At 52.4% G+C, this 17,267-nt stretch overlaps 1 protein-coding gene across 4 annotated transcripts in view; it reads left to right on the forward strand.

Annotated features, from left to right (window-relative positions):
* The window catches only part of USP3 (ubiquitin specific peptidase 3), a 192,882-nt gene that overhangs the window by 14,680 nt on the left and 160,935 nt on the right, over positions 1 to 17,267 (forward strand). For 2 of the 4 annotated variants that reach the window (XM_051821889.2, XM_070054357.1), the window contains exon 1: positions 15,740 to 15,764. The exons of 1 other annotated variant lie outside the window; for it this stretch is intronic. In XM_051821889.2, coding sequence (XP_051677849.2) covers positions 15,755 to 15,764 — 10 coding nt within the window. In that variant the 5' untranslated portion in view covers positions 15,740 to 15,754. Of the gene's footprint in view, positions 1 to 15,613; positions 15,715 to 15,739; positions 15,765 to 17,267 lie in introns of those variants that run through there. One more of the 4 variants, XM_051821891.2, reaches the window with a different exon arrangement.

Here is a 17,267-nt window from a genome sequence, read left to right on the forward strand (position 1 = left end):
TGCTAATGCACCTGGGAACTGCAGATGATGGCCCAAGTGCTTGGGCCTCTGCCACCCACGGGGGAGACCTGGATGGAGTTCCTGGCTCCTGGTTCTGGCCTGGCCCAGGCCTGGCTATTGTGGCCATTTTGGAGGATGAACCAGCATGGTGGATGATCTATTTCTCTGTCTCGTCCTCTCTGTCTCCCTGCCTCACTATGCTTTGAGAATAAATAAAATGTCTTTAGAAATGACGGTAGTCCCAGTAGCACCTCACAGCGCTTTTACAAAGATTAAATGAGTCGGCTGATGTAAATAAAGCTCGGAGAACAGTGCCTGGCCCCTGCAGCCACGGGGCAATCTCACTGGCACTTCACGCTTGCTGCTCAGATGCATCAGCTAACTTGCACTTGATTCCTACGACGAGGAGGGGCAGAGGGATCCTGTCACGCAACAGATAAGGAAACTCCGATCCAAAAGGATCCGCCTCTCCTCCGAGACCAGAGCCCAGGTTGTCCAAGACCAGTACTCTTTCTATTTTCTCTGCTGCATGAACAAAAAATATCTTAAAATTAAACCAGTAAGGCCTGTCCCAGCGACGCTGAAAATTCTTTTTGAAACTGTAGGCCGGTGCCGCGGCTCACTAGGCTAATCCTCCCCCTGCGGCATCTGCACCCTGGGTTCTAGTCCCAGTTGGGGCACTGGATTCTGTCCTGGTTGCCCCTCTTCCAGTCCAGCTCCCTGCTAATGCACCTGGGAAAGCAGCAGAAGATGGCCCAAGCACTTGGGCCCTGCACCCCATGGGAGACCAGGAGGAAGCACCTGGCTCCTGGCTTCGGATCGGCACAGCACGCCAGCCATAGCAGCCATTTCAGGGGGTGAACCAATGGAAAAAGGAAGACCTTTCTCTCTGTCTGTCTCTCTCTCTCTGTCTAACTCTGCCTGTTAAAAAAGAAAGAAAGAAAAGAAAAGAAACTGTAAAGCAAAGGCTCAGATGCAGTGCCTTGGTGGGGGTTCCCCTCACTGTTTTCAGGACAGGTGACATGTCCCAGGTCCTCCTCCTGCTCCGGTGGGGTCAGGAGGGTGGGAGGGGTGGGGGGAGGGATGTTAGGTGACTTTTTCCAGCCAGGTGTACAGGAGTGTCTTCGGGAGAGTTTAGCTGTTCTCATCAAACACCCACTTCAATTAAAAAACTAACTTGGTTAAGGTAGCTTCCAACCCTACAGCCTGAAAACGAGTTTCAGAGATGCAGGAGCGAGGGCCCCCAGAACCCCCTGCCTATGCATGCGCTGTGGCAGCGGCACCCGTTCCTTCCCTCTCTTCCACCTGCCCACCTTGCAGGCTGCCACGCGCTCACCAGGCTGGGACTCGTGAGGGCCCCCTTGTGACAGCTGCTCCGGGCTCACGCCAGCACCAGTCTGCAGCTGAGAGCCGCAGCCCTAGTGCGTCTCCTCTGGGGCCAAACTGGGCTAACACCAGCAGCTGGCCCTGCCCCTACCCCTCCTCCGGGCCAGGGTCTCAGGCAAGGCCAGGACAGGGATGCCCCCAAGCACAGCCCACGGCTGTGTGTCTGTCTTTGGCCGTCCTGGATGCCAGGCGTTTGATTCCCAGGCACGATTGGGCCCTGTTTTTTGTTTTTTGTTGTTTGTTTTGTTTTTTAATTTATTTGACATAGAATTAGAGAGAGAGAGACAGAGAGAAAGGTCTTCTTTCCATTGGTTCACCCCCCAGATGGCCGCTACGGCCAGAGCTACGCCAATCCGAAGCCAGGAGCCAGGTGCTTTCTCCTGGTCTCCCATATGGGTGCAGGGCCCAAGCACTTGGGCCATCTTCCACTGACTTCCCAGGCCACAGCAGAGAGCTGGACTGGAAGAGGAGCAACCAGGACTAGAACCCGGTGCCAATATGGGATGCCGGTGCTGCAGGCGGAGGATTAACCAAGTGAGCCACGGCGCCGGCCCCCAGGGCCCTGTTTTTTTCTCTGCTTCTCAGAAACAGGTCCTCCCTGGCTGCACACAGCTGGGGACACCCATCACCAGGAGGGCCCAGCTGCCGCCTCCCTGTGGGCCACGAGGCATTGGGAGCCTGGCTGCCTGCTCTTCTCCAGTGTGGGAGAGAGGGCGGCTGAGCGGAAAACACACAGCCGCAGAGGGCAGCAGGACTGGGCTCCTCAGGCTCTTGTCCTGGCTCTGCGGTGGCCAGCTTGCTCCCAGACCCCGGGCAAGCAGCCTCACCACTCGCTTCCTCGGTCCCCTCGTCTGTGTCTGGGAACAGGCACCTGCCCTTGGCCATAGGGCTATAGAGAAGACCGGGAGAGACACCAGGGGTGGCGTATGTTAAAGGGTCCCAGTGCCATGTAAAACTCAGTCCTTAGGGCTGACAGAGTGAGACAGGTACAAAGAAAAGAAAAAGCAGATCAATCCTGGTGATTCAGCAGCTGGGCTCTTACCTTGTTTAAGGCTTTGATGTGTCAATCAAATGGGATGAACCACCTCCACCATCTAGGCTGGGAGTTCCTTCCTGGGCAGTTCTAGGCAGGGTTGAAAAGCCGCTAGCTGCTCATGCCCCAGGTTCTCACGGCTCACAAGACGAGCGCTTGGAGACGGTCTTGCCGCTGGCACCTGTGGTTGTGCAGGTACAACATGGCCTCAAAATCTTCAGCCACTGTGGGGTGGGCCTTTGGCCTAGCAGTTAAGCTACTGGTTGGAGCAGTCACATTCCACATCAGGGAGTCTGGGTTTGAGGCCCAAGCTCTGCTCTGGGTCCCAGCTTCCTGCCGATGTTCCCCCTGACAGCTAGCAGGTGATGGCTCAGGTCCTTGGGTCCCTGGCCTGAGAAAAGCAGCAGCAGATGGCCAAAGTGTTTGGGTCCCTGCACCCACATGGGAGACCGGGAGGAGGCTGCTGGCTTCAGATTGGCCCAGCTCCAGCTGTTACAGCCATTTGGGAAGTGAACCAGAGGATGGACAATCTCTCTCTCTTAACTCTGCCTTTAAGCAAATAAATAAATCTTTAAAAAAAACAAAAGTGAAACCTTGGATGGGAGTGTTCTCCATCTTTACATCTGTCTGTGTCTATTTCTGCTTCTCAAATAAGTAAAATAAATACATAAGGGTTTTTTTTTGTTTTGTTTTGTTTTGTTTTACGGCATGGACAGGACTGTAGAATGTGGTCTGGGCAGGGGCTGTGCAAACGCACCCTCCTCCATGGTCTTCCCTCAGGCTGGCCTGGTGCAGAGAAGGGACTATAAATGAACGTGTTAGCCCTACCCGTGGCCCTGCCGTGTGGCTCCTGTGCCCACGGGGGTGCCTCCCTGTGCAGGCGCACGTGTGGCTCCACTGGGTAGGGTGTGCTCCCTGGGCTCACCGTAAGACAGCTGCAGGCCCCTGCCCTCTGCTCGGGAAGGCTAGAAACACACTTTTCTTTGAGCAAGTCCACCCCCACCCATGCTATTTAAAAGTAAGCATGAGCAAAACCAGCAGGCTGGACTCCCGCACACCAGTGTTTTTTTCACCCTGGCCTCAAAAGCCAGGGGGGCTGGGTTCCAGAAGCTCTTTCAGTCGCCCAAGTACAGGGTCCTGCTCATCCAGTCTACGGACGTCATTCGGAACAGCCCCAGACAGGAGCCGAGAGCCCAGGGAGCGACTTGGAGGCTCAGCGGAGTCACAGCCTTGACTTTTTTTAGATGAAGACTAAATAAGGTTGAAGGGAAGCTGGTATTTTGGGGCTGCTGTGACGAGATGAAAATAGCTCCCCAGCCTCCCTCCTCCCCGCTTTCCCACCTCCAGCACCTGACTTAGAGCAGTCACTGGGCCTGTGGCCCAGGATCCGTAATTCAAACAGAGGCGAAGGGAACGCCTGGGCCAGCGAGTGAGGAGGGGGCTGCTGGCTGCTGGCTCCTGACGTGACCCTGCAGACCCCAAACGTCTGGGACATGAAAGACAGCGTGGGGGTGGGGTGGGGACTCCGATCACAAGCCCAAGCTGGGGGGGACCAGCTGACCAGACTGAAAGCAATGCCGGCAGCTGCAGCCTTGGGCCCCAGCGGCTGCATTTCCTGGGCTGGGTCCCCAGTGGAGATTTCCACTGGAGACCCCGGCCACGGTCAGGTTGGAAGCAGAGAGGGACTCACCACTCACCGTCTAGCAACTCGGCCACTGTTCCTCCTCACATCACAAACTGTGCCTGGCCCACCGCAGCCTTTTGGTGAACATTCGGTGGCCAGGAGCTTCAAACTCTGCTCTGGTGGGGCCGGTAGGGTTGGCACGCCTCCTGGGAATACCAGATGTTTTGTCTCTGTTCTGTTGGGCAACTTCAGCCCACAGTTTCTTCATCCATGAAATGGGTATAAGCACCACTCTGGCCACTCTCGCAAAGAGATGGCCACAAACATGAGAGACACTGAAAGCTGGAAGCATCTTCCAGACTTAGCGACAAGACGAGACCATTGCTGACAGACGGCCTCTTCCCCCCAGCCCTCCTGGGCCCGAGTCTGGAAGCAGTGAGTTCTGAAAGTGTGTAACTGTGAATCGTTTCTTTAGATCCTGAATGAAATCTTGAGACAGAAAAGGACTTTTCGCCTGCTTCCTGTGGCCACTCCTGGAAGGGCATCCTTGGGTCCGTATCCCCTGGGGACACATTTACTGTCACCCATGAGTGGCTCGCTGTGATCTCAGTGTTGAGCACTGGAATATCCTCTTTAAAACTCAACTCTGGGAGCCAGCGCTGTGGCGTAGCGGGTAAAGCCGCCGCCTGTAGTGCCAGCATCCCATATGGGCACCAGTTCGAATCCCAGCTGCTCCACTTCCAATCCAGCTCTCTGCTGTAGCCTGGGAAAGCAGTAGAAGATGGCCCAAGTGCTTGGGCCCTTGCAAGAATCTCCTGGCTCTTGGCTTCAGATCTGCACAGCTTCAGCCGTTGCAGTTATTTGGGGAGTGAACCAGCAGATGGAAGACCTTTCTTTCTCTGCCTCTCTGTAACTCTGCCATTCAAATAAATAAATAAATCTTAAAAAAAAAAAAAAAAACAAAAAAAAACCTCAACTCTGGGCCCAGTCATTACCATGCCAGTCGAGATGCCTGCATCCCATGCTGTGGTGCCTGGGTTTGAGTCAGCAGTGGTGGCTCAAGGACTGGGCCCCCACCACCACGTGGGATCCCAGTTCTTGACTACAGTTTGGGCCAGCTCCAGCTACTACAGGCATTTTGCGAGTAAACTAGAGAATGGGAGCTCATTCTCTACTGCTTTCTCTCTCTTTCTCTCTCTTCCTCCCTCCTTCTCAATACATAAATGCATAATTTTTAGAACAATAGAATGGCATCTTTTGTATTCTAATAAGGGGCCTGGTAAACCTGTGAGTTAGCAGGCCCAGGGCCAGCCCTTGAATTAGCACACTCTCGGTGCTCCTTTCTTCAGTCACTGTTCTTCCCATGTTCCAGGTGTAGAACCTGACGGCCATCAACAGCGCCAGCAGATACCTGGGTTTCCCCAGCAGCGAGGGTGAAGTGGCAAGGGGAGTTCTGCCTGGGACCCACCCTGCGTCACCTTCCAGACTCTTCCCCCCTCTCTACCCCAAGGTGTGTAACAGGCTGGAGCCACCTGGGAAATTTCCACTTAGAACTGCTCAACCACAGTGCACCTGCTTCACATCAGTGCCATGAAATGGACCCAGTGTGCCGGGCTGTGTGTGTATGTGTGTGTGTGTGTGTATGTACTAGAACGATAACACTGTGTGACCAAGCAGGTGGTTGTGAGCCTCACACAGGGGCTGTGCTCTCCTAACCATCGCTGTAACTATTCTTTTTCAAAAAATAGTTAATTATTTTATTTGAAAGTCAGAGGTGTGTAGGGAGAAGTCTTCCATCTGCTGGTCCACTCCCTAGATGGTTGCAATGCTAGCGCTGGGCCAGGCCGATGTCAGGAGCCAGGAGCTTCATCCGAGTCTCCCATGTGGGTGCAGGGGCCGAGGCATTTGGGCCGTCTGCTGCTGTTTTCCTAGGGCATTAGGGAGTTGGATCAGAAGTGGAGCAGCCAGGACTATATGGGATGCCGTTGTCGCAAGCGGCAGCTTAACCCACAATGCTGACCTTTTCAAAGTTAGTCCCCTTGGGGGCTCCACTGAGCCCGTCGACGGGGCACATTGGAATTACCTGAGGTCCCGGCCCACCCGCAGGGATCCTGGCTGGCTTAGGCAGGTGGGGCCAGGGACCAGGGGATTCCCGCGTCTGCATCTTTTCTGAGGTCGGAAATCCTTCTTTAAAGCTAGATGGGATTTCTGAATTGGCCGATGAAGAGCGTGGTGCCTGAAAACACTCACCTTGTGTGGCTCCGGGCTGGTTTCGGCAGCAGTCACTCACTAAGCGCCTGCTGTATGCCAGGGCCTGAGTTGGTGTAGGTCTCCAGGTCACTGGGACTTCCTCGGGGACGCGGCACAGTCCCTGGACCTCTGCATGGAGTCGCGACCTCACAGCAGAGCTGCACTGGGCCAGCGTCCCGCCGGGCTGCGGGTGAGGATAAGTGGCCGCCTGTGCCCTCCTCTGTGCCCACCTGGCTTCGTCTGCAGATTGAAGGCTCCCGGAAGGATGGTGCAGAGTCAGTGAGAGAGGGAGGAGACTGTGGGACAGACACAAAGGGAGCCTGTGACTTGGCATTTTTGAGGACGACGGCTAACTCATGGCAGACATTCCTCAAGTATGGAGACCCAGCTGCTTAACAGCTGTAGACCTCAGCTACATGGAGGCGCACGTGAGCGAGCCTTTCTTTCTTTCTTTTTTTTTTTTTTCTTTTTACAGGCAGAGTGGACAGTAAGAGAGAGACAGAGAGAAAGGTCTTCCTTCCGTTGGTTCACCCTCCAATGGCCGCCACGGCCGGTGCGCTGCGACCAGCGCACCGCACCAATCCGATGGCAGGAGCCAGGTACTTATTCTGGTCTCCCATGGGGTGCAGGGCCCAAGCACTTGGGCCATCCTCCACTGCACTCCCTGGCCACAACAGAGAGCTGGCCTGGAAGAGGGGGCAACCGGGACAGAATCCGGTGCCCCGACCAGGACTAGAACCCGGTGTGCCAGCGGAGGATTAGCCTAGTGAGCCGCGGCACCGGCCTTGGGCGAGCCTTTCAAATGCTATGATTCTAAGATGCCGCAGACCTAAATCTTAAAAAACCAGGATTGTGGGCCTTTGGCCTGGAGGTGCAGATGCTGGGAGGGGCACGTGCATTCCACATCAGAGTGCCTGGCTTGACACCGGCTCTGTTCTTGGCTGCGGCTTCCTGCTAACGCACACCTGGGCGGCAGCTGTGATGGCTTGAGTGGTTGGGCCCCCGCTACCCATGTGGGAGACCAGGACCGAGTTCCTGGCTTCCATGGGCCCCCACTAGCGGCCACTGATTACATTTGGGAAGTGAACCAGTGGAATGGGAGCTTGCTCTGTTACTCTCTCCCTCAAATAAATAAAAACTGAAAAAATTCAAAAAATTGTACATAAAAATCAAGAGCAAATTTTAAGATAAATTCATTACAACTGTAGCTTCTACTGCCCAGAGGGGACAATGATGGACAGGCGCAAAGCAGAGCGGCCACACTGAGGGGGAAAATCCAAGACAAACGGGAGGGTGGGCAGTAGGGGCAGGACGCACACGCACAGTGACCTTCCCAGAGCAGGCGGTCCCATGAGGCTGCTCCCATGGTAAGAGGAAAACATTCTGGGAGGACGACACAGCTTTTACAGGACCCATCTCTCGGCTGGCCTGTTTGGGGCACAGGTACGACTTGCTTGTGAAAGAAACCCTGCGGCCCTGTGAGCCAGAGGAGGTAGCGGAGCTGGTGACCGGGCCTCGGGAAACAGGAACTCGGGGCCGTGGCCTTGTGGAGCTGCTCAATCCTGAGTTGCAGTCTTTTTTTTTTTTTTTTTTTTTTTTTTTGACAGGCAGAGTGGAGAGAGGCAGGAGAGAGAGAGACAGAGAGAAAGGTCTTCCTTTGCCGTTGGTTCACTCTCCAATGGCCGCCGTGGCCCCAGCTGCGGCCGGCGCACTGCGCTGATCCGAAGGCAGGAGCCAGGTGCTTCTCCTGGTCTCCCATGGGGTGCAGGGCCCAAGCACTTGGGCCATCCTCCACTGCACTCCCTGGCCACAGCAGAGAGCTGGCCTGGAAGAGGGGCAACCAGGACAGAATCCGGCACCCCGACTAGAACCCGGGGTGCCGGCGCCACAGGCAGAGGATTAGCCTATTGAGCTGCGGCGCCGGCCCTGAGTTGCAGTCTTGATTATGGTGCCTGTGAGCTATGTAAGTCAGGACAACGTAGTTGACTTCTCGGAGCCTTTGTCTGGCTGTTGGAAAGTGGGTGGGGGTGAGAGCCACCTTGCAGAGTTGAGGGCCCCAGCACATAGGAGAGGAGCAGTGCACAGATGCTGGAGAAACCTCGGCTTCTACCTTGACGAGTTGAGAGTCCCCTGCAGGGTTTATTGCATTATGTACCCAGCATGCCTCACGGCAGGCGGACCCAGGCGGACCCCTGAAAGAGGAAAGCTCTCCAGACAGCAGAAGCCGCCACTCAAGGAAGGAGAGGGGGATCCTGGCAGCCAGGACTTCTGGGTGCAGCTCCTGTTTCTCCAGCCGTTCCTTTGACAAAGCCACTGCCCCCCAGCCTTAGGGGCCGAGAAACTGAATAACAGCCTAGGCAAAGACGGCGTATTGACTCAAAGCTTCATCATCATTTCCGGGTCAACCGTATGCAGATGTGGGCTAGGGGACAGCCCAAGATGGGAGGGTGCCCGCGTGCTCCGCCGACAGCCCCGCAGGCCGGCTGGATGACAGGTCTGTCTAACACCCGGTTAAATGTGCAATGTGCTTATTACACACTGAAGTATATTGTTGATGTTTTGAAAGCACCACAACACTTCTGTATATAACTATCATTAAGGAGAGTTTTTTTAAAAATAAGATCCTTTGTAGCCAGGGGAGAGTGGTGGTGAGCCGCCGATAAAGGCATGCTGATGCCCTCATCTGACCGTTTTAGCTTGCAAATGACGTCACTTTGTCATTTGGACCTAAACGCCCTCAGGTAGGGCAGCCCCAGTGCCGTATCTGCCAGTATTTGAGGGCCTGGAGCGTCTGCCCTGCAGGGCCTGGCTCCCCACCTTGCCCTTGGGCTGCAGGTCACCACCAAGGCGCTAGCAAGTACATCATACAGACGCAAAGCTTCACAGGTCACACGCAAGTCAGAATTTTTCACATGTGGGCTAGGGAGCAGCCCAGGATGGAGGCGGCTGGGGGCAGGACGCCTGCAGTCTGCTGGCACTCGCTCCTGAGTACATTAGTTATGCTTGGGGGTCGTGGACCCAAAGGACAGAAGAGAAGGGGTGGTGGAAGTTAGGTTTGTCAAGTCACTTGACAGGAGCTACCTGGGAGCTTTGAGAAATATGGATGCCTGGTCTCACCCTTCTCCCACACCAGGATTCTTAAAGAATCGGCCTGGGGTACAGGCTGGGTGTTGAGGATTTAGGAAGCTCCTGCAGAATTCTGCCGTGCAGCCAAGGCTGGGAATCACTCTTACCCTTCGGCTCAGTCCGGATTCCCTCTTCCCTCCCACCCCAGGCCTGGTCAGTCCAGCAGCTCAGCAGACACAACCCAATTGCAAGGGGGGCATTGTGTTCCCCATTGTACAGATGAAGAGACGGAGGCCCAGAGAGATCACGTGACTTTGCCCGAGGCCACGCAAGTCATTCCTGGCAGACTAGATCTCTCTGGCTTCAAAGTGGCTGCCTTGAAAACGTGGGAGCATTAATTCCTCAAGCTCTTAACATACCCAAAGACTTAGTTTGTGGTTATCATGGCCCCTGGCATTTTTATAGAGGTCTTAGGGTTCAAAAAGCACACCAACACATTAATTTACTTTATGATGTTGAGGGTTACTCCCCCATTTTAAAGATCTGGAAACTGATGCCTAGTATTTAGGCACACCGGTGGAAGAACTGGTGCTGGAGCTCAAATATTAAGCCTAATTCCACAGGGAGTGCATTGAAAAACTTGGAGACTGGAGAAGGGGTGGATTTCGTGGACATGGGAGAAGGTTGGAAAGCTTCAGAGTAAGACACACTCTCAGCTTCACCCAAGGGGAGAACCCAGGGACATCAACGCCCCAGAGGCAGCAAAAGAGGGAGGAGCCCAGGGAGAATCCTCCATCGTCTCCCCAGTCTGGCCCCTCCCAGCAAGCCCTGTGAAGGGAAGCAGGTGGTGCTGAGTAAGAGACCACCGGTGCCCCCGCAAGCCCGGTCCAGTAAGAACCAAGAGAGAAAGGAGAGGACATTGCCTAGATCATGGCCCACGGACCACACGTGACCGGCTGAGCTTGTTTTATTTTTCTCGAATACACCGCCCGACACATCCAGCCCCCAGATCCTGGGGTCTGAGTACAATTCTCCACACAAAGGAACCAGGGCTCCTGGGAGAAGTGGTTGGTTCCAGAACGGGGACAGGGACAGCATGCGGGAGCAGGAAAGGAGGGCGTGCTCAGAAAGTAATGGAAAAGACCTCAGTTAATTAAAAAGAACTGATGGAGACATGTCCAAAAAATCACAGAAGCCGCTGTGGAGGGTTCACACCGGGCAAACTGTGGACAGTTTGGGCATCAGAATAAATAGCTGTAAAAGTTGATCTCATGTAACCTATCCCATGCTGATACTTAGAAGAGCAAAGACAGGTGGGTAGGGGGAGAGAGAGGGAGGGAGGGAGGGATGCAGGATTCTTCTTCATGCCAAGTGGCAGGTGTGGATGCAATGATAGGTAAGAATCACTATGCTGTAACTGTTACACTCATACATGATTTGTGCAAAAATCACCAACAGATGCTAAAGCCACCAGGTGAAGATTTGTCGTGCAGCAGGCTGTTTACCATCTCGGTCTTTCCGCACAAATTGTTGCCTTCCGAGAGAAGAGGGTTCCCCTGCAGCAGAGCACTGGAGGATGCAGCCGCAAACAGGACAGCCAAGTTAGTGCTGCTGCCTAACACGTGGCGGCTGCATCCAGTCATGAGACAAGAGTTAAGTCCAAGCTGAGGGACACGTTCCATGTCGACCTCGGAAATGTCGAGGGGTGGGCATTCGGCCTGGTAGCTAAGACACCCACCCAAATCTCATATCCGAGTGCATGGGTTCAAGTCCCAGCTCCCACTCAGGATTCCAGATTCCTGCTGATGCTCATCCTAGGAGGCGGTACTTGGTTCCCTGTAGCCCACGTCAGAGACCAGGACTGAGTCCCTGGCCTGGCCTGACCCACCCCCAGCTGTCGAGGGCATCTGTGAAGTGAATCAGTGGGTGGGAGCTCACTCACCCACTTTTTCTCTTTGTCTCTCAACACAAAGAGAGAGACAATAAATAATAATAAGATCAACATTCAAGAATCTTTCTAAAAAAACTCTCAATATCATGAAAGACAAAGGCTAAGGAATATATCCCGATAATGGGGATTAAAGAGAAATGAAGAGTAAATGAAATGTGTGACCTTGAATTAGACAGTGGATTAGGGGAAAAAAACTTGCTTCAAAGGACATTGTTGGAAGAATGAGTGGAGTTTTATTTTAACATGTGTATTATTAATGTTAAATTATCTGACTTTTGTCATTGTATAGTTGTTGTATAAAAGAATACCGTGTTCATACCAGTTACATGCTGGAGTGTTTAGGGATGAAGAGTTACGATATCTGCAACTTATTCTTAAGTGACTGAATCGAAAAAACTAATTTTTAAAAAGATTTATGTATTTATTTGAAAGGCAGAGTGAGGGAGAGACAGAGGTTTTCCAACCACTGGTTCACTCCCCAGATGGCCACAACAGTCAGGGTCTCCCACATGGGTATGTCTCTCTACACGAGTACATATGTATATACACTCGCATATATATATATATATAAACATATATAGGTGTGTATGTGTGTGTGTGTGTGTGTGTGTAATGGTGCAGCAGGTTAAGCCTTTGCTTGTGATACAAGACTTCCAAAGCACGTGGGCCATCTTTCTCTGCTTTCCCAGGCACACTAGCAGGGAGCTGGGTTGGAAGTGGATCATCCAGGTCCTGAACCAGCACCCATATGGGCTGCCGGCACTACAGGCAGCAACTTAACCCACGATGCCACAGTGCCTCTGAAACTCAGCTTATGTTTCTAAAAGCACAAAAGTTGCTGACTTATCTGCCTGTGTTCCTGCAGAAGTGGGAGAATGCTATAAGACCAGTAAGCACAGCTGCTTGTCGGTAGGCACTGGGTGGAGCTGTTCCAAAGAAAGTTATTCTTTTACTTGAAAAGGCAAATAAGAACAATAACTTGTGTTGACTTGGGCATTGTTCTTCTATAGACTTGACTGATTTACCCAGACTTCACAATTACTTAGCAGGGCTTATAATTTAATAGAAATGAAATCTATGCATACACACACACACACCATGTTACTATATTAAAATAGCTACATATAGAATGTAATTTAATTATTGGTTATACAAAATCCCATGGGAGTTTTTCTTCTGGGGTGTTATGCACCCTATAATTTTAAAAACAAATGTCAGAAGTAGGAACTTATTAAAATATACAGCGCGTTGTGATAGAATTTATCACAGAGATACTATACAGAAAAGGTTACAGTGAACTACAAGACATCCTTTTATGTCGCTGTCCTTCAGGGCTCTGAGGGTGGCCATCAAGCCGCTGGAAGCCCACGCCTCCTCCCCGGGCGCTCGCAGCCCTCAGAGCTGGCCGCAGCTCAGCACTTTCCAGAATCACCGGGCCCCCCGTCCTAAGTGCGCTGCAGGCCAGCCAGGCGGGGCTCCTGGTTCTCCCCTGCACATGCTGCCCTGCCCTGTCCCGCCAGGGCCTTCGCAAACCTTCTCCTCCCCTCTCTCTAGCAGGCGTCGTCCTCAGCACACACCCCTGCCACCTTCCTGTTTGTAAAGGCCCCTGGCCTAGCACCTGCCTCCTTGTCTTTAGCTCCTAACATGACAGTGGGGTTTCCCCTTTTCCAGAAGAGAGCCCACAGCTGGAAACTTAGAGCAGGGTGGAGCCCTCCAGCTATGGGGCAGCTCCCCCTGAGAAACCTTTCTGAGAGGCACAGCGTCATCTCCCTAGAAGCCGCCCCTCAATTCTCCCCCTCAGAACCCCCCCACTGCACCCCCCAATCTTGCGCGATGATTTGGGGTGGGGCTGATGATTGATTTTGCAGGACGTACAGCTTATGTTAAGTGAGACCCGTGCTTGGCTGTTGCCTCCCACTGGGAGGGCAGTCAGACAGTTGGCTCCCTGCTTTCCAGCAGACAGTGGGGGTGTCAATCGCCTCAAGACTTACCTTGTAGCCACGAAGCTTGCAGCCCTGACCGGAGCTGGGGGCAGGGAGAGGAGAGGCGTGGACATTAGGGTGAGATAGAGGGAAGGGACCAAGGCCACCCGCACTGGTCCCACTTCTTGAAAGGTGCAGCTCAGGGGTCCAGAGCTGGGGCACAGGAAGAGGAGAGATGGTGGCAGCGTGACGTGGCAGGTTGCCACCAGTCAGCGATGGGGGCTGCGGGGCAGCTGGAACCTGGGGTCTTGTCCCACGTGGGCTGGAGGTGTCAACAAGAACTGTTGGGTTCAAATCCCACCCAAGAGGCCCCCATGGCAGCCCCGCCCACCCCCACACAGAATCTCCCGGCACTGACATAGTCCCCTTGGAAAGATCAGCTAGCAGAGGGACCCAGAGGCCCTCCCAGCTTCCCGTCAGGTGTGGGAGAAACCACTTCCAGGGGAGGGCCTTCCCCAGGAGTGAGCTGCAGGTGTACAGAGGTGGGGGAGGGTGATAAACCTCACGAGAGATCAGATGTGCATTTTGCTGCCAATTCTGGGTGTTTCCAATGAATATTCTCAGAGCAGTTAGAAGCCCACATGTTGTTACGTGTATTCTGATTGTAAAGTGTGCACACATATAGTTTGAACGGCTTTCAACATGTAAAAATGCTGAACAGGTACGACAGACAATGCACAGATTCTTTAGGTGTAAGGCACCAGGCGTGTCGCAAGGCCATCTCTTTTGTAACTGGTAATGAAGCAAGGCTGTTGAACTGCAGAGATATTAAGGTGTTTATTTGACACAATGGATTTTTTCCTGATGCCATAATCCTTGCTTTCAGCTCTGAATTCCCCTCTTTGGGTGTCTACATGTCTGATTAAAACACATGTAAAATGCTCACAGCTTTTCTGTAAGCTTGAAATTATATCAGAATAAGACATAAGTAATTGCAAAGGCTGTTAATTAATGCTTGCAAACGGGTGCCTTTGAAAGTATTTGGCAGTCAGATCATCTATTATTTATTTTTACTTATTTGAAAGGGAGGCAGAGAGTGCAAGAGACAGAGACATATAAGACAGAGACATACAGGAGGAGAGAGAGACAGACAGACAGACACGCACACACACCTCACATCTGCTGGTTCACTTCCCAAATGCCTGCTTCAGCCAGGACTGGATCAGGCTGAATGCAGGGGCTCAGAACTCTATTCAGGTCTCCCACGTAGGTACACTCAAGTACTTGAGCCATCACCTGCTGCCTTCCAGGGTACAAAGTAGCAGGAAGTCCCAATCAGAAACAGAGCTAGGACTCAAACCGAGGTATTCTGATTCGACATGCAGGCATCCTAAGCAACCACTGCACCAGGTGCCCACCCAGTTCTGTTTGACAGCTTTATTGACATGTAACTCATATGCCATATAATTTACACACTTAAAAGTCTATAGATCAAGGGGCCAGCACCATAGGGCAGTGGGTAAAGCTGCTGCCTCTGACACTGGGATCCCCTGTCAGAGCTCTGGTTTGCATCCTGGTTTCTCCACTTCTAATCCAGCTCCCTGCTAATGTGCCTAAGAAAACAGTAGAAGATGGCCTGAGTGCTTGGGCCCCTGCACCCACGTGGGGGACCCAGATGAAGTTCCAGGCTCCTGGCGTTGGCCTGATCCAGCCCTGGCTATTGGGACTATCTTGGGAGTTAACCAGCAGATGGAAGATCTCTCTCTGTGTCTTCCTTTGTCTATAACTCTACCTTTCAGATAAATAAATAAATCTCAATATTTTTGGAGTATTACTTTTTTTAATTTTTTGTTCATTTGAAAGAGTTACAGAGAGGGAGGGAGAGACAGAGCAACAGAGCTTGTCCATCCCCAAATGACTGTATCTGGGCCAGGCAAAGCCAGAAGCCAGGAGCTTCTTCCACATTTCCCACATGGGAGGCAGGGACCTAAATGCTCGGGCTGTCTTCCACTGCTTTCCCAGGCCATAACAGGGAGCTGGATTGAAAATGGAGCAGCTGGGACTCGAACCAGCCCCCATATGGGATGCCAGCACTGCAGGCGACAGCTTTGCCCACTACACCACAACACCAGCTCTTACATTGTTAATTTTTAAAACTGTGGTGAGATGTTGCAAGGTTTGGGTATAGTTTGTCACCACAGGTTCATGTGCGGGAGGCTTGGTCCCCGATGTGGCCTTGTTGAGCAGGTGGGATCTTTAAGGGGGGGGGGGGTGTAGTGGGAGGTGACTAGCTCCTGGCCTTGCTGCGCTCACGGGAGTGATTCAGTTCTCGCGAGAGCAGATGCTTGTAAACCGAGGCCACTCCACGTGCCTGCTCTCTTCCACAGGCAGCTGGTCCTCTCCTCCGCCGAGCTGTGACGCACCAGGGACTCTCGCCAGGATACCAGCGCCTCACTCCTTGGACCCTCCAGCTCCCAGAATCGTGAGCCAAAGAAACTTCTGCTTATACATTACCCCACATCATGCATCCTGGTACAGCGACGTAAAACAGAGCAGGCCAAATAGAGAGCACGTAAAATTTGCCATTTGGTCCATTTTGTATGAGGATAGTTTGATGATATCATGACATCTACAGTCTTTAATATCCCACTTTTATTATTAGAAAAAAATATTTTTTAAAAGGAAATTTCTTTAAATCTCAACAGAGAGGATGAAATCTTTGCATTTTGACAGAAATGTAGTTGATGTGAAAAATGAAGAGATTCAGAGGAAAAGGCTGAAAAACCAATTTAAAGCATCCAGCCCTCTTGCTAACCAGCCGCAGGTCTTATGACTTCAAAAAAACACTTCTCAATTTTTTTTTATAATTCTTACTTAATGTAAAAATGTGTGCTTTTAAGATGTTTCATCCTTCTAGGGACAAATGCATTTTTAATAAGAGAGATAGCCCTCTTTCAGCCATGTGGGCAGTCAGCCATGGGGGCAGGTGTGGGCACGTGGTAGTGTGCCAAGATAATAGAAGCATGCATTTTTATCTCTTAGGGGGAGAAAGATCAGTCCACCGTAGCACACCCACAGACAGTCAGAAGTGAAATGCAAATGTGCTGCTGTGTTAATGAAGGGCCTCGATGTCTGTCAGCAGTGGGAATGGGAACGTGAGTTATGGTGGCAGCCCTTAGGGAGCCATGGTTAGCAAGGCTTAGCCAAGATGCCCTCCAGCCTGGACTCCGACACTCAGACTGGCATTGGGACCCTTCTCTGCTGGGCACCAGCTGTGCAAGTTACTGGGGCAAGTCCACTTGTTCCTACCTGTAAGGCAGGGTGCATGGGTCAGGGTGCTGCTGACTGCAAGGAATAGAAAACCCAAGTTGTAGCAGCTTAGCAATAGCAGCCTTATTACAGCAGATGAAGAATGAAGGAGGAGGAGCCAAAGGCGGGCTTTATAGGCTCAGTGCCATCACCAAGGACCCAGATTGCTTTTGTCTTTCTGCTCTGCCAGTCTCTGCTCAGGATAAGTGTTTGACATCCGCACATCACACCCAGATATGATACAGTCCAGCAGCAAAGGAGTAGGGAAAAGCAAGAGGAACCATTCCTCAAAGTTCCCAACAGTCCAGCTCCTACATATGGTCATATGTGCCAGCCGCCTCCACTGGTGATGAGCAGAGGTGGTGGCCCTGCCTCACCAGCCTGGGTCAACCAGGGCCTGCTGCTGGGCCTGAGGCCTAGGAAGGGCAGGTAGGAAGAAGATGGGGTTCTTTTTTTAAAATGAAGATTTATTCATGTGTTTGAAATGCAGAGTTACCAGAGAGAGGCGAGAGCTTCCATCTACTGGTTCACTCCCCAAATGGACACAACAGCTGGGGCTAGGCCAGGTTGAAGTCAGGAACCAGGAACTCCATCTGGTGTCCCATATGGGTGGCAGGGACCCAAGCACTTGGGCCATCTTCCTCTGCTTTCCCAGGCTCTTTAGCAGGGAGCTGGATCGGAAGTGGAGCAGTGGTTGAACCGGTGCCCACGTGGGATGCTGGCGTC

This window comes from Oryctolagus cuniculus, chromosome 12 (assembly GCF_964237555.1).
Source record: "Oryctolagus cuniculus chromosome 12, mOryCun1.1, whole genome shotgun sequence".
Taxonomy (NCBI): Eukaryota; Metazoa; Chordata; class Mammalia; order Lagomorpha; family Leporidae; genus Oryctolagus; species Oryctolagus cuniculus.